The sequence below is a fragment of the Podarcis liolepis genome (genome assembly GCF_965112155.1).
Source record: "Podarcis liolepis genome assembly, chromosome: 4".
Taxonomy (NCBI): domain Eukaryota; kingdom Metazoa; phylum Chordata; class Lepidosauria; order Squamata; family Lacertidae; genus Podarcis; species Podarcis liolepis.
The window spans coordinates 9,481,959-9,501,604 of NC_139558.1; the positions used below are offsets into that span (position 1 = coordinate 9,481,959).

The 19,646-nt window shown below is 39.5% G+C and overlaps 1 protein-coding gene across 1 annotated transcript in view; it reads left to right on the forward strand.

Annotated features, from left to right (window-relative positions):
* PIBF1 (progesterone immunomodulatory binding factor 1) overlaps nucleotides 1-19,646 on the forward strand; it is an 83,255-nt gene that overhangs the window by 27,899 nt on the left and 35,710 nt on the right. Inside the window, exons 11-12 of the mRNA XM_083501189.1 lie at nucleotides 16,314-16,479; nucleotides 18,816-18,966. Of these exons, the coding sequence (XP_083357315.1) occupies nucleotides 16,314-16,479; nucleotides 18,816-18,966 (317 nt within the window). The remainder of the gene's footprint in view (nucleotides 1-16,313; nucleotides 16,480-18,815; nucleotides 18,967-19,646) is intronic.

Genomic DNA, 19,646 nt, shown 5'->3' on the forward strand with positions numbered 1-19,646 from the left:
TGTTTATTTCCTTGCCATCTGATGGGAGGGTGTTCCACAGGGAGGGCGTTCCACAGGGTGGGCGCCACTACTGAGAAGGTCCTCTGCCTGGTTCCCTGTAACTCCGCTTCTCGCAGTGAGGGAAGCCCCAGAAGGCCCTCAGAGTTGGACCTTAGTGTCCAGGCAGAATGATGGGGGTGGAGACGCTCCTTCAGATATACTGGACTGAGGCCGTTTAGGGCTTTAAAGGTCAGCACCAACACTTTGCATTGGGCTCGGAAACGTACTGGGAGCCAATGTAGGTCTTTCAAGACCGGTGTTATATGGTCTCGGCAGCCTCTCCCAGTTACCAGTCTAGCTGCCACGTTCTGGATTAGTTGTAGTTTCTGGGTCACCTTCAAAGGTAGCCCCGCACAGAGCACATTGCAGTAGTCCAAGCGGGAGATAACCAGAGCATGCACCACTCTGGCAAGACAGTCCACAGGCAGGTAGGGTCTCAGCCTGTGTACTCACTATTGCAGGAGATGTACTCTTTAACTGTCTCCATAAGCCTCCATTTATTTGTGAAACAGTCTGATCCTGAATCTAAAAGTTAAAGAAAAATCCATGCAGTCTGAAAATAGTGATACCTGCCTGCTATCCTGCCTTCATTCTACGATAAAGTGGCATTTGACTTTTTAACAAAAAGAGACCCTTTCAACTATTATTAATGGGACATGAATGCAGCATAGAAATTTTCTGCAGAAGGAGCATCAACCTCTGACCTTGCTTCACCTCAGTGTTCCATAATGTCTAGTGTCTGTAGCTGGAACCTGTCGCTTTGCTTTGCTTTGGTTTTGCTTTCACAATTTCTTTGGGCAACATTTATGGAAAATATCTCCACAAATAAAGCTGTCCCTGCCTCCCTTTGTGGGGTTTTTTGCCCTTGACAGTAAGGAAAACTGACTTGAGAAAATATCTTATAGTATTGTGCCTATAAGAGTGTATCTTAGGAGACTTGGAAGTCACACTGTCACAAATTCAAGGATGTGTTTTCTGCAGTCGGAACTCCCTGGCACTGCTGTGGTTTTGGGTTTTTTTATTGCTTAAGAGGTGTAAGATGACTTGCTTTCACATAGTCTTCTGACTCAGAGTAGCTACCACTTTGGCAACACATTTGCATACAGATGGACAAAGAACCCAAAATGCAACAGTACCAGGATTTGGCATAAAGTCTTTGCATCTCTCTTCTTTAAAAGAATGGTGTTTAACGCTTCCTCTCTAAAGACTGAGCTTAGAATCCAGAGGGTTGAGCTTTTGGCCTTTGGCTTTAATCCAAGGCAAGCTTCACCAACTGCTATTTTAAAAAGAAAAACAAAGCCTTATTAAAAAGCAGTGGGGCAAAAACTTGACCTGTAAAAAACAAAAGGAAGCATTTATTTATTATATTTATTTAACTCACCCCTCCCCTCCTGTAATTTCAAATCAGTCAGTGGCTTAGAGAAAAAGATAATAAAACAATGAAGGGAACATGGCATCAAATGGCTAAAATCAACTAAATGTGTGCGCAAATGGCTGACACTTAAAACTTTTCATTCTAGGCACCAGATAAGCAGCTCTAGAGAGAGAGTTCCATGATTGGGGTGTCTGTATTGAGAGGGCTCTCTCTTGGTGATATCTGATTTCTATGGCACCTGCAGAATGGTCTCCTTTGCAGAATGTTTTGCACAGGAAAGATGCCCCTCATATAATGTACATTAACTTAGAAGTTGGAGACTCGCCAATATTATCTTTGGTGGCTAATCAATTGGGCACCAACACCAAGCACATTGTTAAAACCAGTACAGTGGTACCTCGGGTTACATGCGCTTCAGGTTACAGACTCCACTAACCCAGAAATAGTGCTTCAGGTTAAGAACTTTGCTCCAGGATGAGAACACAAATCGTGCAGCGGCAGCAAGAGACCCGATTAGCTAAAGTGGGGTGCTTCAGGTTAAGAACAGTTTCAGGTTAAGTACAGACCTCCGGAATGAATTAAGTACTTAACCCGAGGTACCACTGTACCTTCTAAATCTGAGGCATACTTCTGAAGAGGCAGGCTCAGCAATCTTGAAACAGATTAGCCATCTTAACGGAGGTGCAAAAAGGGAGGGCAGAGTTATTTGTCTGTATCCAGCTAAGGCCTACTCGAGAGTAGAGCAATTGAAATTAAATGAACCTAAGTTAGCCATTTCCATTAACTTCAGTGGGTCTACTCCTGAATAGTACTAGCATTGCATACTACATACAGAGAGATCCTTAATTAGTGAGCTTTTCGTTTTTATGTTTTAAGGAAAAATGTGTTCTGATCTAGGATAAACTATGATGGATTGTTCTTCTAATGGCAAAAGACACAGTTGGACTTGAAGTGTTTTATCTTCATTTTAAAATACATATTTTGACATGGACAGATGGACATTTCAAAACTTAACAATTTACGACTTCAGAAAAAGTTAGGATGGCTCCCTGCTTAACCAGAGTGGAAACAAGACGATTTCAGTAGATACCAGGTTGTACGTCTTGTGATGTTGCAGGACCTGTGAGTATCCCATGATTTTAAAATGACTAAAATGGAAGGCGGTTATGGTGTTTAAAATAGCATCAAGCTATGTTTCTCGCTAATGTGCCTGTTTCTTCAACTTTTGCCAAAAAAATAATAATATGTTTGAAGATAAGACTGTTTACTTCTGAGCCTAAGGAGGCATAGATGAATGAAATATGCCCTGCCCAGCCACAGAAATGTGTGTGACTTGCTGGTTAAAAACAGTTAGTCTTGGTGGTTTCTTTATTTTATTATTGATTGATTCAGATAATAAATCAGTAAAAGATACAGGACAGTTATATACTACCCTCATGGTAAAACTAACTGGAGCACTTAAAATTTTAAAAGTTAACCTCAAGTTGTGAGCATATATATTTTTGAACATATATAGCTAAACAGTTCTGCTAGCACAAGGACTTTTAGCTACACAATGGAATGTCCCCATGCACCCTCTAAATCTGCTATGGAGGTTTTCTAGCCTTCTGGAGTAGATTTATGGGGTGCACATGAGAAGAAGACAAGATAGAGAAATTCCATTATACAACTAAAAGTCCTTGTGCTAGTGGAACCATTTAGCTGGATACCACTCAATTTCTACATATTCTTATGTAGTATTCCCTATTATATACACTGCAGGTTAATCTTCTGATTATATTGCTTTATTTGCTGGGCTACCTTTTAGTGTATTTTTTATCTGTGCTGCTACTGGACTTCTTCAGTATTCTATGCCCTTCTTGATTTAATCCTTTGATTAGGACAATGCATCCTAGTGGTGATTTAACTTACTTTTCATAGAGATGAAATGCTATTTAAAACAAATTGTGGCTTGAAACTTCTGATGGTATATAATAGCAGCATGATTAACTCTTGTCTGTTCTCATAACTATGTTTATGTTACTCTTTTAGCTGTGTGTTTATATTACCCTAGTAACATGTCCATCATTATGATAAGTGGAACAGACAAAGGGTCAGAGTGAATTCCTGTATATTGCAGGGACATGGGTTTTTTTATGAATGGAGTTGGCTCCTCCACAATCCTGGTATCAAGAACATAGAGGCATCTCCAATAACAGCACTTTACCGTGTGTGTGTGTTTTTTGTGTGTGTGTTTTTAAACTACATTTTAATCTTGATCTTCCTTCAAGGAATTTAGGATGGCACACATTATTTCTCTGTTTTCTTTCCTCTCCCCTCCCTGCCCGTTTTTGCCACCACACACCGCACTGGCTTTTTGTGTGACAGTGAGTGGCAGCAATGCGCCTATAACAAACCAAGTAAAGATGTGTACTCAAGTTGGGGGACAACATTGGAATTAGGGTTAAATCTGTGCTTGCTGAAGTGGGTTATTGTCTCTCCTCCAGAGCTTTCCCAATTGCAGCCCGTTTATTTTGTCCTGTAGAGCTAAATGGGAGCCCCGGAAGTGAATTGTAGAGCCTACAAAGAATTAAAAGCTGGAATTCTATTTGGAAAAAACAAACTCTGGGCCAATTAACTAAAGTAATGGTGCGTGTGTTTGTATAACCTGTTCAGTTTATTCTTCCTTGGGAAAATTTGCTCCCCTCTTTACTCTGATCTTAAGCAAAGCATGGCAGTTCATAAAACTGCTGGATGCCATTTGATAATTTTAAAAACAATTTAAAGAAATGCTACAACCATAAGGACTGTTTTGTAATGTCATCCTAGATCTGTGAATAAAAACAGCAGTGAAAACAGACACATTTTCCAGAATTTTAAATATTATGTTTACTGGAGCGGAAGTTCCATAAATTACTGCCAATGAAGTGTGAGTATGTTTCTCCCACTTGTAAATGAGCTTTTATTTCCTACAGTACATATTCTGCTGCCACAATGACTCATCTTATACATGTTTTAGTTTAACTCCAAAAACGTTTTAAATCTTGGCAGTGGGACTGGGATGTTGCACCCTGCTGTAGAAACTTAAAAATTTATAGTCAGTTGCAGCAATAACCAGTGTTTGTTGGTGTTGATGTCTCCAGGTTATATAGAGTGATTATGAGAATATTTAAAAGAATTGTGCATTTGTTGTTTTCTGAACAAGACTTGAGGTGGTGGTGATTCTGTTCTCTGATCTGTCACAACTGGGCACTTGTTGACTCAGAAAATAAATGAAACAGTATTATCGGTTGCCCTCTCTCATTTATGCTAGATAACTCCTTGCACATGCTTACAGATAATTGGTAAATGGAATGAAAAATGGAATACTGTATGGGAAAATGTTTAGAAGAGTTGCTACTATGGGACTGACGTAGTTGTGAGACACTTTACAAGTTTTAATATCTCCATGGTGGTCTGTAATGCTGGTGATAGATTTGTTTATGTGTCTACATTCAATTTTTTTTCCAGCTAGCACCTTGATTCTACGCACATTTACTTCTCAGTGTCCCATGGATTAGAGCTATTATAAGCATCTCGGTTTGCTTAGAATTGGAGCCTATAGAAATATCTGCTTGTGTAAGCATATTAATCAATATAGGGCATTTTCTTTCAACTGAAGTTTTTGTTGTTGTTCAACAGGTTTTTCCATTGGGAACGTTGCCAAGTTGTACTTTTTATTGTTTAACCCAGGACTTACAACGTAGTGGAGCTCAACTTTCCGTCATGGCGTTACCAGCAAACATTTTCTTTCAAATGTTCCTAAGCCTGATGGCATCCCCTGTGTTCATAATCCTTTTGGTAATTTATCTTCTCTGGATATGCTTTCCCTGAGCTGCTAAATGACAACTGCTTTGTGCCATTTTAACCACTATCCTTCCAAACCTTCACTGGTGACACATGAAAGCTCATCTTACTCATCATGCACGATGTTGTAATTTGTATATAAGCACATGTGTGAATTCATCTCTATACTAGATGACTTCTACCCAGATTAATTTTGACAGTTTTGCAGTCTTTAAGCTCACAAATGCCCCAGGTTTACTGCAACGTAAGTTTCAGGACCAATACAAACTTTCATTCTGAGACTGCGCAGATTTCGTCAGAAGGCAAAGGAGGCTTCTCGATCCTGTCCATTAGAATCTGGTGAAAATACTAAAAAGTTTTGGGATGCAAAATTGAGAGGTTGGGGAAGCGTTGAACTGCTGTTTAGAACCTGCGATCTATTGAAAGAAAGCCAGTAAACTGAAGCTCAGTACAGATTATTTATTTATTTCATGTATAAGGTGATAGTTGTGCTGGTAAGTGGTACATTTGACCAGGAAAGTAGGCTTCTACCTGTTCAGGTACATAAACAGCCTGAGGTACTGTTGAATCAAGTATTGCCACTGGCCTATAAAGCAGGTTCTTTCACTGAGCTGCAGTCCTTCCTATGTTGAATGCACCTCACTTCTCTTCTCCAGCGGTGGTAATGTCATTGTTGTTGTTTAGTTGTTTAGTTGTGTCCAACTCTTCGTGACCCAATGGACCAGAGCAAGACCAGGCACTCCTGTCTTCTACTGCCTCCCGCAGTTTGGTCAGACTCATGCTGGTAGCTTCGAGAACACTGTCCCACCATCTCGTCCTCTGTCGTCCCCTTCTCCTTGTGCCCTCCATCTTTCCCAACATCAGGGTCTTTTCCAGGGAGTCTTCTCTTCTCATGAGGTGGCCAAAGTATTGGAGTCTCAGCTTCATGATCTGTCCTTCCAGTGAGCACTCAGGGCTGATTTCCTTCAGAATGGAGAGGTTTGATCTTCTTGCAGTCCATGGGACTCTCAAGAATCTCCTTCAACAAAGGGAACCTGTAGTAAGGGACAGTAAAGATTGTATTGGCTTTAAAAAATAATAATTCTCTCCCTTCCCCGCTGCCTGCTCTGCCTTTTTATATGATGGTTCTTTGAAGGGACACGGGAGATGGCTTAATTTTGGCTCCCTTGTGCCGCAACACACACCCTGTATTTGTTACAGTCATCTCTTGGGAGTTAATGTCAGATCTCTATATACTTTATTTTTGTATCTGTTCCTGTAGGGATATGTGCCGTTTTAATGGTGAAGCCAATCATACAGTTGCAGTCCTTAACTATAAAAGCAGACTAGTTCTATTGTGCTTTGCAATAAGATGGAAGCTTTAGAGGAAATGGAAGAAGATGCAGAGAGGTTGTTGTTCCAAAGAAAGAACTGGAAATAATCTTGACCGACAGAGAAGGAAGAGAGAGAACTTGCCCAAATGTATTTTCTGCCCTGGCTTTTTGAAGCAATGCAGAACCTCCTTTGGAAACTAGGCTTTATCCTTTCAATCCGCACCCAGTTTAAAAGGATGCTGTTAGATATAAAAATCTGGATGAGGATTAAACAGAACTGATTTTATAACATAAATGTGCCTAGGTCTCACTGGATTTAACTACAACTTTGCACTTATTAAACTAAAATGTACTATGTGTTCTGTGCAGGATTTGAGCGTTCTGCATTGCTTAATTGATCATTGCCGATTCAATGATGGTCCAGATGTTGTGATTTTTATCGGCAATTTGTTCTAGCATCTGGATGCCATCAGTATTTTTGAGCACCTATTAGTTTTTATTTCAGATTTGCCAATGAATGTTGGTTTTGTATACTAATAACTCAATTCAATGAGTTTAACAGGCTTCTAACTAGACAGAGTCAATTTATTTATATACCACATATTCCCAGAAATTCATCTTTGCGCAAAGCACTTCACATAGAAAACAGTATCACTACTGTAGTACAGTAACAGTACATAATGCCCTTAGTACAACATTAACACACACAAATTAACAGAGATAAAAATTTAAGGGAATATGAAGCCCACCAATGGGTCAAATAAAATATCAAATAACTTCCTGTTCAAAAGCAGCCCCATACCTGATGACATTAGTGTCTGACAAGCATCCTCCCCTCCTGTCGTTTATGCCTCAAAAGGTTAGAAAGTCTACACAGTTCTTCTGCAAGCGGCTCCCTTATGGAGGCTCTCAGGGCTAAGCAGGTGGAAACAGCCATCCTCTCCAATGGCAAATACAGTGCATGTGTCTCTGAATTATCTAGCTTGTATCTAGTCTCATCGTGCTCACAATCCCATAATCAGTCAAAAATTAAAGAGCCATCCGATAAGCAATGGCTGGATCTTTGCATAGAAACAATAATAATTTTGGCCTGGTATATATAGTTAATGGGTGGTGTTGGTCCTTATATGGAGGAGCAGTCAGTGTTCGCCCAGCCAGCACACACCTAAAGTAACGCTTTGTGTGGATATCTGTATGTGTGTATATCTTCATGTATGTATACAAAAGAGCATGATTTGCGCACTGTGTCCCATTTTTGAGTAGGAAGAACCATTCAAATCCAACAACTGTTTGTGGGCATCCCTGTGAAGTGACTCTGACTCTCAATACTTTAGGGAAGAGAGATGCACCAAGTGAAAGATGAGCGCTTTCCAGTGTCTGAGCTCAATCAAAGAAATAGCCAGATCTTGGTTAAACCCCCCCTCCTTCATTAAGTCCAGGAGAACAACAAGTATGAATAAAGGTACATATTAATTTAGGACAGGAACACGCTCAACAGAAAAAGATTGCAGTAAAGTGCCAGTTTGGTGCATGAAGCAACTGAGACCTGGGATCACATAGCAGGTTCATTTAGGGTCAGCTTTGGTAGGGCAGGTGTTAAGCATGTATCAGATACCAACATCGTACTGTGGTGGTGTCAGAGAGTGTAGGCAGCAATTGAATTGGATGCCCTCAGGTATCAACTAGGAAAGAGTGATTTGATGTCTGTTGGCATCAAGTTTTCGTGGGGTTTTCTCTTTAGGTTTGGTAATATTGGAGACCCGCAGAATTTGAGAGAAAGTGTGTGTGTGTGTGTGTGTGCGTGTGTGTGCGTGTTTTCAGTATGCAAAAACAGTATGTGAGTGGTGCTTTGCTAAAAGACTTTTAAAATCATCTCAATAATACCCTGCATTCATTGCACGTTATCCTTATTTTTCTTCAAAATTTTGCATATACTTTGAATTAAGATTTTGTATTTCACTTTCCCCAGCAAAAGAAACAGTTCTACACAATAGTAGGTTTTACTTGCTGCAAAAGCTGATTCAAGCAACCCTTTTCTCTTTCTTTCTTTCTTTCTTTCTTTCTTTCTTTCTTTCTTTCTTTTCCTGAATTACAAATGCTGTATCTTGCTTCATTTCCTAGCTTCTGGCTACCTTGAAACACAGATTCACACCCCCCCCCCCCACACACACATACACTGCATCCATCCCCTCTTGTGGGTTCTCTGAATTTCATGTGGGTCATATAATGTGGGAGTTGAAGGAAAGAAGCTGGAGGAAAACAAATACAACTGCCTCTTGGGTGGAAGAATCCAGGATAGTACACACAGTCCAGGGATTCCTTACCCAGCCATCAGGGAAGGGGGGGTAGGAATGACAGAAATGTATCACCACAATAACAGATTGTGTGGCGGAAAGGAAAGGTCACAGTGTGTCTAACTAGGAACTGAAATCTCTAATTTAATCTTTCTAGGTTTATCTTTCAAGAGCGCATTCAGCCAAAAATATGCAGTGGAGATCTGCTTATTCTTTTTTGAGCACTAGACTTCAATTCTTTGGCAAGCTGAACGTCTGAGGCATCAGGGAATGCAAGGGGGAATATTTCATATAGAGGCTCTTGGTTGAATTAAATATAGAAAAAGCAAATGACACTAGAATAGTTAGCATGCAGAATTTTTTTAAAAAAATATATCTGAAATTTAAAGCTTTAGATAAGACCACAAGCCTGGCAAATAGAGATGCCCACACTAAAGATTAGAGATTACAAATACCTAAAATCTCACAATAAAGAGGAAGCAATTTTCAAACATAGTTGGACAAAGTGTCAGGAACAGCCTTGCCCTGTGAGTTAATTGACCTTGTATCAACATGGAGACCTGAAAGGCGTTGCTCTGGTTAGAATTCTGCCCCCCATAAGCCTCTTGCATGTATAGCATTCTAATTTTAACATGATGTGTTAGTTTTGAAATTTATTTATCCATGGCTTCTAGCCCTTTTATTGGAAACAATAGGGGAAAATGTGACTTTGCTAAAATTAGTAGGATTGTTTTATGTGTAGCTTAATACAGTGGTGCCCCGCAAGACGAATGCCTCGCAAGACAAAAAACTCGCTAGACGAAAGGTTTTTTCGTTCGCGATTTGCCTCGCAAGACGAATTCCCCTATGGGCTTGCTTCGCAAGACGAAAACGTCTTGCGACTTTGTTAAACCGTTTAAACCGTGCTTCGCAAGACGAAAAATTCGCTAGACGGCAAAAATTGCGGAACGAATTAATTTCGTCTTGCGGGGCACCACTGTACATAACTAAAAGGGATGCGGGTGGTGCTGTGGTCTAAACCACAGAGCCTAGGGCTTGCCAATCAGAAGGTCGGCAGTTCGAATCCCCGCGACGGGGTGAGCTCCCATTGTTTGGTCCCAGCTCCTGCCCACCTAGCAATTCGAAAACACGTCAAAGTGCAAGTAGATAAATAGGTACCGCTCTGGCAGGAAGAAAAAGGGTGTTTCCGTGTGCTGCTCTGGTTCGCCAGAAGCGGCTTAGTCATGCTGGCCACATGACCCGGAAGCTGTACTTTGGCTCCCTCAGCCAGTAAAGCGAGATGAGCGCCGCAACCCCAGAGCCAGCCACGACTGGACCTAACGGTCAGGGGTACTTTTACCTTTACCTAATACATAGTTAGTTAAATAATCTATGATCAAACTATATTGGTCCATAATGAAAAATACTTTCGTAACATGAGTATTTGGTGGTCGTTGTTTTCATTTAGAAGTCTACATTGATATTTCACTTATGTCGTTCCCTACAAATAGACCTGTTGTAGTAGATATACTGTGTGGCAGTAATGGGGAATCTTTTTAAGGTTCACATTTGCATTGGGGTAATCAGTTGGGAGCTTATTCACAACAGCAGATATTGACATTTGTTGGGTGCTAGAACAGTGAATGTGTTTAAAGAAGCAATATTTGGTTCAGCTTAAATCACATCGCATTCCTTTTTTAAAAATCATGACGAGAGAGTTGAATTGGATTTCTTTAAATGCATGCTTGGGATTCCTATCAGCCCATTTGTTGGGCATACTCAGCATCTTCAGCTTAGGCAAAAAAATAAAAATACTGCATTCATTCAGTGGTTCATTTTGCAGCCAACGACCACAGATGATATTACAGATGAGATGTTTTATGACGGACATAGCCACATTGTGGTACTTGATTTTGGCAAAAAGAAGACTTCTTACCAATTCTAGAGGTAAAAGGAAACATAAAGGGCCTCATGAGGAATATTAACTTGCCAAGAGTAGTATTTCCAGCTCATTTAATTGTTGGAAGAAGTGGCATTGCTTATAATTTCTATTCACTCACAAGTTCACTTTAGATTAATCTTGTTAGGGTTTTGGTTGTTGTTATGAGATGACAGTGGGGAAAAAGAGGTCTTCCATTCTGATCAAAAGACTGGCACCTGATTTATTTATTTTACCCCCCCCCCCAGCAAAGGAACCCACGTGGGTGCCTCTCTCAGCATGTAGGTCCAAGGAAAGACCGATCTCATTACTAACTTGCTGTAAACTATCTATGCGTGCTGCGGCGTACTTTGGAAATGTATGTAGCCTGTGTCGTCTTATACTCTGCAGACTGTATCTGCCACAACCTCTCCCGCTTTCCCCAGCTTCATTACACTGCAACATCATTCCATTCTGCAAAGCAAGCAGGTGCTTGTTGAACATGGATGGAGCTGCGTTGGAAGAATGTTGATGGACACTCAGATTTCCAGCCAGGCAGGGAGGTGTACATAAAATGGCCCGTTTCCAAGAAGTCTCATACCTCTGTTGTAATCCAAACTTCTCTGGCAGCGATGGTCATGGTGAAGTGTCAAAACAACATATTTCTGTTTTATTTTCATTGCGACACGAACACCTGAAGCCTTCAAACGTGTGACTTAGTCATGCAAATGTGGATGAACCAGTCTTTTTCGCCAATGTGAAGGGGAATCTCTTGGTAGAAACACCTTTAATAAAAAGAAAAGGCATTCATGAAATAGTTTCAAGCACTCAACATTTTTACTTCAACGTATTTAGATCTGTGGTATATAGAAATACATAGGTATGTATGCTGTATGTAGTATTTAGTATTTGCCATGTGTAAATTCATAATTTGTATCCTGGAGAGACACTTCACCGATTTGATATTTGATCATATTTGGCTAATAAGAGCATTAACTCCCATGTTCTATAATAATAATAATAATAATAATAATAATAATAATAATAATAATAATAATATAATATTTATACCCTAGCCCATCAGTGTATGGTGATGCACTATGCACAGTAGAGGAAGGATCATAGAAGACCACTTACTATTAAAAACAAATGCTATTTAGCATATTATTTATTGTTTATTATATCACCAGTTTCTTCAGAAACAGATTTAGGTTTGTGGTTTTTCTTTGTGCATGAGACTTACACAGTCTTTCTTCAATTCTGTGTATTTATCACATGCCAAAATAAACTGCAAATGTTTATTGCCATGTTGGGAGAGTGGCAATGACGTAGGTCACTATTTAGCTACTAGCGGAGCTGCTCAGCATTCAAAAAGTTTAAGAGGCAGTCATCAGAATGTGACTGCTGTTTTGATGGATCTTCTGACTGTTGTCACGTTGAAAGGATTTATCCCAAATGTAGATAATGAAGTATTTCTTTGTGCTTGCGGTGACAGACTAATGCTCCTCCACCTTATAAGCTATTGGTGAGCTTGCTTCAAAACCTTTACCATAGCCAGGGAGATCATTACATGCTGTTCTTCTGTTAACAAATGTTTGCACAAAGTTGAAAATATTACCACAGTGACAAAACAGCCTGAACACTGGACATATCAAGCTCAGGTTAAGAAAATAAATCCCAGCTATTTCACTTGAAGAGCAAAGTCTCCATTGTAATCAGCAAAGCTTAATAGTGTTCTGTGTTACAACATGGTAAGAGAGGACAAAAAATGTTTGAGGTAAATTAGATCATAGTTCAGTCTTTGAGGTAACAGCAGCGCTGTAAAAGTTACTATTATTACCAAACCCCGTTTGTTTCTGTGGCTTCTAGTTAGTCGTGTTTTCTGTCCCTGGTCAAAGTTACCAATGAATGGGAATAAATAATTTCATTTTTTATTTAATTTACTCATTGTTATGTATTTTATTTTATTTTATTTTATTTTACTTTATTTTAATTTAATTTACTTCATGATTTTAGTTCTGTACGCATCTAGTTTAATTTCCATTGTGTTCAATGCACATTTCTCTGCAGGCTAAGAGCCCTTGCCTAGTAATGGAATTCTAAAATTGCATTCCTTTTCTGCGTAATGATGCTGTGTTGGTGGTGATAAATGGATTTCTAATTTTGATTCCTTTTGTATTCTGCATGTTGTTTTGCTGCATTTCCGTGTTTCTGGCCCAGTAGCTCCTGGTAGTGGTGGGGCAGAGGGCATTAAAGCAGTGATTATGGTACAGCATTTACAGCAAGAAGCTTTAACAGAGCCGTAAGCTTCTCCTCAGTCTGTCGGAAAGAGAGATTTTACTAAACCAAAATGCAAAACGCTATGTATGTTTAATTACTAGATGGGAAGCAAATGCAACATCTGGCAAGAACTTCAGTTTAAATCACTTTTACTGTTTTGGACAACAGAAATAGTACTTAAAAGAAGATAACATGCACTAAGGGTTTGTCATCTACTGGGAATTGTAGCTGCAGTTGCCAAAAAAAATAGTAGTATAAATCTTCCTCTTGTTTCTGTATTCACCTACGTGGAATATTGCTGCAGGAGCCACAATACAAACTCCAGTTACACCGAGAAACAATTATTATGCTAAATGAGATTGTATGGCCAAGCAAATGGCTTATTTGGACAATAGAAGCTGATATCTAAGAGCAGGTTACTGGGCTAAAGTTCATTGCAGGATTTGGGGGGGGGTCAACTTTAGGTTACCTAATGCCCTTAAAATGGACTTATGTGGATATTCCATTAGTTAGTTGATTCAGCACTTCTCAAACTAGATTAAAGTTGCACATTCTGCTGCAAGAGATTCCCAGTTTTTTGTTTTATTTATTTAGAGCATTTGTACTCCGCTCTCCAGACAAAAAAGGCCCCCATTGCAGATTACATGAAATCAAAACAAGACACTCCCTATGCTCAGGCTTACATTCAAACAAACAAACAAACAATTATTATTTATATCCCACCCATCTGGCTGGGTTTCCCCAGCCACCCTGAGTGGCTTACAGCATATATAAAACATCAAACATAAAAAACCTTCTGATACAGGATGTCTTCTAAAAATTATGTAGTTCCTTATCTCCTTGACATCTGAAGGGAAGGCGTTCCACAAAAGGGAAAAGGAACAATGAGAGGAGAGGAAGATAAAACTCAAAACTCAGACACCAATTTCTAGACAGTTGTTCCCATATTGACTTGCCAGCATAGTTCAGAGGCAGAAGGTTCCTGATAGCGCTGGCCTATCACAACCGAGCCAGTGGAGTGAGCTCTGCTTCTCAGCTCTCAATTCAAAACTGATTATTTCTTCACTTTGTTATTTGTCTAGAAAATGTTTTCCAATTAGCCTTAACTCTCCAGAGTATTTCCATCAGCACAGATGACTAAAGCATGTTTTAAATATATCTATTATATATCCTACTTTGAGGTTATCATTTCTGAATGAAGCCCATTTAGCAAGGACGTGCTATTGATGGATATATAACTGAGAAGCTATGAAAGGCTGTGGCTTTCCCAGTAAGTGTATTCTACATGCAATTCTGGACTGCAAGTATGTGTAATGGATACATGTGAATCTATGCACATTAATTTCATACAGTTTTCTTCCACCCAGGAAAAATTGTGAAAGTGATGTTTTGCACAGTACTTGAAAGCCCAGGTTTTGAGCACCTCTTTTGAAGCACCAAGAGCCCTTTTTTATTTTGATGGCAATCTTTGCCTGGGGTTTTAAACTGTAGAAAGGTGGAGTTCTTTATCTCTTAATCTGGTTTTACATTGGATTATGGGGGTGTGAGAGAAAGATTAGGAAGATGGTTCCTGTTTCTAAATGTAATTAATTTTATTGCATTTAAACAATCCAGTCATGAAATATGCTAGAAAATATTTAATTAAGAATTGGCAGTTCTAGACAGAACTTTTGCAGTTTCCAGAGAACACAAAGAGGGGAGACAAAAAGCTTAATTTTTTCTTGGACTGAACTGAAAACCCCAAGTTTAGGAAAATCAAGTATTTTAAACTGTGTTAGCTGTACCTATGGCATCCTTCTAATAGATGTCTCACTCAGCAGACCTCCCCCCAGGGGCTAATGGGATTACTTTGGGGGCATTAAGAGACAAGGGCAGGGGTCAGCAACCTTTTTCAGCCTTGGGCCGGTCCACTGTCCCTTAGACCATGTGGTGGGCCGGACTATATTTTGAAAAATAAATATGAACGAATTCCAATGTCCCACAAATAACCCAGAGATGCATTTTAAATAAAAGGACACATTCTACTCTTGTAAAAACACACTGATTCCCAGACCATCCGTGGGCCAAATTGAGAAGGTGATTCTGCCGGATCCGGCCTTAGGTTGCCTACCCCTGGGCAAGGGAGTAGCAGGGGTCCCTGAAGGTGGACCCCTCTGAGCATGTTGCTTGCTTATTTACAATCGACCAGGCTAGAGTCCGTCTGAGCCAGAAGAGAAAGATGGGATACAGTATGATGATCTGTAAGTTTTTTGTGACAGTTTGGATATGCTACATAAAGATATGGCTGAGCAATCAGAGGGTTTTTTAATGGTAATTCCAGATTGAGTGACAAATCTCTTTTCAGATGCCGAGGAAATTGAGGTAGGAGAGGAAGAACTAACTGAACTACAAAAAGACAATGATCTGAAGTCAAAGTTTATGAAATCGTGCCAGGAGTTTTGGTTACAGGAGGAATTTCTTATCTCTATCCTGCACTATGGAAAGTGATTAAGAAGCTTCTTATTGCGTTCCCAATATCGTATTTGGTGGAATGTGCTTTTAGTGTGGTCATCCAACTTTTCTCCAAGCAAAGAAATCGACTACAAGGTGGCTAAACATTGCGATTTAAAACTCCTGCTTAAGTGACTTTAAACCAGACATTGGGAAACTGGTATCATTTCATCAAGCCCATCCATAGCTTTCAGAAGTTACTGAAAAGTGAAGTAGTTACTAAATGCAGTATCTAAGATGCTTGCCAAATGACTATCAGACTTTGAAAAGCTGGTATCACTGGATCATGTTAATCCATTTTGTTGAATTAATTAAACTAAATGGTTTTAATTGGATTTTGAATTAATGTGAAATTAATTGTGTTAATATTGTCTTTAGTGGTTCATGCAAACTGCTGTTCTGAATAATGCTTTTTTATAGGGAAGGGTAGGGGTCACTATCCTGTGCCTGGAGACAAGACAGTCAGGCCATGTATACACAGCAATGGCCAGAGGAGGAATGACCACTGGCAGGAGCGCAGAAAGAAGAAACACTATGGCGCATCTGCACCAGTGAAACTGGATGCCATCATCTGCCCCAGCTGCAGTAAAACATGTCTCTCCCATTTTGTTCTCTGCAGCCACAGCAGGCGCTGTAACTCTCCAACAGTTTGACTTTACCCCCCAGTGGTGCACTTTTCCATGGTCTCTTTGCAGCAAAACCATATCATCATAATATTAAGAATATAAATTGTTTGCTGTCTAATTGACTTTGCTGAGCTTCTTGACTGTTTTGCATTTTATTCCCTTGGGTGTTTTCAGGTACAGACAACTGCAGATCAGCACAGAAAGCAAAGTAGCCGAACTTTTCCATCAGAATAAACTGAAGTTGTTTGAAAGCGAACGTCTACAGCTGATGCAAGAAGAAACCTCCAAGAACCTTTCACAGTGTCAGCTGGAATGTGAAAAATATCAGCGAAAACTAGAGGTACGTAAGAAAAGCTTCCATAAGCTGTTTCAGTGTGGGCAGGTCCTGTGGTGTGGCTCCTCATCGCCATTGCCCTCCTGCCATCAGAGTGGTGATTGGCTGGTAAGGAACTGCATCATTGCAATTTGGGGCTAAAGAGCAACTGCTTGTAGCACATGAAACAATTGAAAGAGGAACAGTAGGACTGCATTTGCTTAAGGCAAGTATTGATCATAATGGTGCCGCACTGTTGTTGAAACCATTCTAAGCAAATGAAGACTAATTATTTTGTCAGTAGACATTAAAAGGTCATTTTGGAGAAGAGGGCAGCTGTGTTCTGTTGACTTTACAGGTGGCAATACTTATTCTTAGAACATCTGTTTTCCCCAGCATAGTATATTGGCAGGAAGGAGACAAGTAGGACCTGCAAACAAGATTTTCCTGTTCAGTGTTCTAGCCAGTTAGCCATCATTCTCCTAACAGTGATAAAAATAAATTAATGTCCCATTGAGAGTCCCATGGACTGCAAGAAGATCAAACCTATCCATTCTTAAGGAAATCAGCCCTGAGTGCTCACTGGAGGACAGATCGTGAAGCTGACGCTCCAATACTTTGGCCACCTCATGAGAAGAGAAGACTCCCTGGAAAAGACCCTGATGTTGGGAAAGATGGAGGGCACAAGGAGAAGGGGACGACAGAGGACGAGATGGTTGCACAGTGTTCTCGAAGCTACCAGCAGGAGTTTGACCAAACTGCGGGAGGCAGTGGAAGACAGGAGTGCCTGGTGTGCTCTGGTCCATGGGGTCACATACGACTAAACAACAACAACATTTCTAATGTCTAATAGTACATTTTAGATGGTTAATAATTTTAATATTTTTGCCTTCATTTCCATATCTAAGCCTATATGCTAGGGGTCACTAACATTTCTGGGCCATTGGGCACATTTAGAATTTTAAGGAAGGGCCATTGGTGCCAATCACAGAATAGCTGTTATGGTGGTATGTTATATCACAAATTGGAAGTGTGGGGCACAGCATAACTTGAAATGGTTGCTGTGGAGACATGATAAAAACACAAAATGGATATGTACTGAGACATGTTGTGGGCACCCAAGGAAGTTCATAGTTGGTAACCCCTGATATATGTCTTCTGGAAGCATTGTACAGTGGTACCTCGGGTTAAGTACTTAATTCATTCTGGAGGTCCGTACTTAACCTGAAACTGTTCTTCATCTGAAGCACCACTTTAGCTAATGGGGCCTCCTGCTGCTGCCTCGCCGCCAGAGCACGATTTCTGTTCTCATCCTGAAGCAAAGTTCTTAACCTGAAGCACTATTTCTGGGTTAGCGGAGTCTGTAACCTGAAGCATATGTAACTTGAAGCGTATGTAACCCGAGGTACCACTGTAAGGCTTTCTTGTTTGGACTGAACTTTCTTGTTTAGGACCTAAGGTTAAGCATGTATGGATAATTTTTTATTTTTATGTTTTTTATTTACGTCCATTTAATTGGGTCTTACCTTTTGGTATTACTAATTTGTTAAATGGTTAATCACACAGGACCTTTAAAGAGCTGTGATAGACATAGCAATAAACTTTTTTTTTTTAATAATGTATGCTGTTTTCACACTTGCATGCATTTGCTTCAAGCACAGCTGCGTTGTGAGTTGTTAGGGCTGGGTTAAGTCCCCCCCCCCCATTTTTAAATAAGTTTTTCTCTTCAAATAAAACTATATCTTTTCTTCTATGACACTTGTTTTCTTTCAGTGTAATAGCTCAGAATTTTGCACAAACAGACAAGTTTCAAACGAGGTCCCCCCTCCCCCCCCAAAAATAATTCTATTAATTCCACCCACCTGGTACCTCAAGCTACCTTCTTCTGACTTCTTGGAGGACTTCTTGGGGGGAATTCATGACTATTTAAAGTTATACGATACTACTTTAAATTTGTACAGATGGGAGCCTTGCTTTTTGGCATGTCTTTCTATATACCTGTTTCCATGTGGCATAGAATCTGAAGTTTGTACCCCAAAGCAAAGATAGCCAACTATTTATTTCTGACACACTAGAGTACCAACAACCATAGATATTAATTTAGGGATTCAGCAAAGACTACCAAAGGTTGGATTCCTTTTGTAACTGAAACATGTTTAATGATTTGGGATTTGAGAATCACGATACAAATATGTACGTAGTACTGCTTTTAATAGAGCATATTGGATTCTTATCTTAATTATAAGTTAACTAGCAATTGAACTGTGTGCAACTCATTATTTTTTAACAGTTTGGGCTTTTGTCTCCATCATAAATAATTTATAGCCTTCTGTTAATTAACTTTCATTTTAATTTTCATATAGGTTTTAACCAAAGAATTTTATAATCTTCAAGCACTGAGCGAGAAACGGATTTCAGAACTTCAGGCACAAAACTCAGAGTACCAGGCAAGGCTTGACACGTATGAAAAGCTGGAAAAAGAACTTGATGAGATAATCATGCAAAGTGCAGAACGTAAGTTCTTTTAATTTGCCCTGTTCTTCCTGTAGTGTACTGTGTTGGAATATTTTTTATAATCTGATCGCTGTTAATGAGATCTGGAACATTTTAAATCCCAGGAATTTTTAGTAGATATTGAACATGCAGCAGTGTAATATTTAACATCAAATACATATTTTATTGTGCTTTAATTGGCAGTGAGAATATTTATTTAATTTTGATTATCTCCTTAAATTACTTTATAGTAAATACTTTTTACTGGCTCAGATTCCCCCGGGGACATGCATGTCAGATCTATGTGCAGATGTTTTTGGTTTGTTTTTCTTTCCTGTCATATTTGCCTGGCAGATTTTGCACAAAGGCCGTTGAAGAGAAAAACAGGGAGAAGCACCCCATTTCACATCTCTTTAGTTCTGTTATGTCACAACAATTCACCATGATCTATCAAAGGTGATGATGGGGGGGCGAGGAGAATTTCTTTTTTATACATGATTTTTTATTGGATTTTTGATAATTTTATACATATAAAACATAACCATTTCAAACATTAAAATACAAGGTTCTTTTGAACCTTCGGACCTCCTTTCCCTCTCTCCATGGGTTCCATGTTTAAGTTTAAATTCGCTGCATCTTTTACAATTACCCATCTATTATATAATCATAATTACCATAAATAATTCCGTATTACAAGTGTC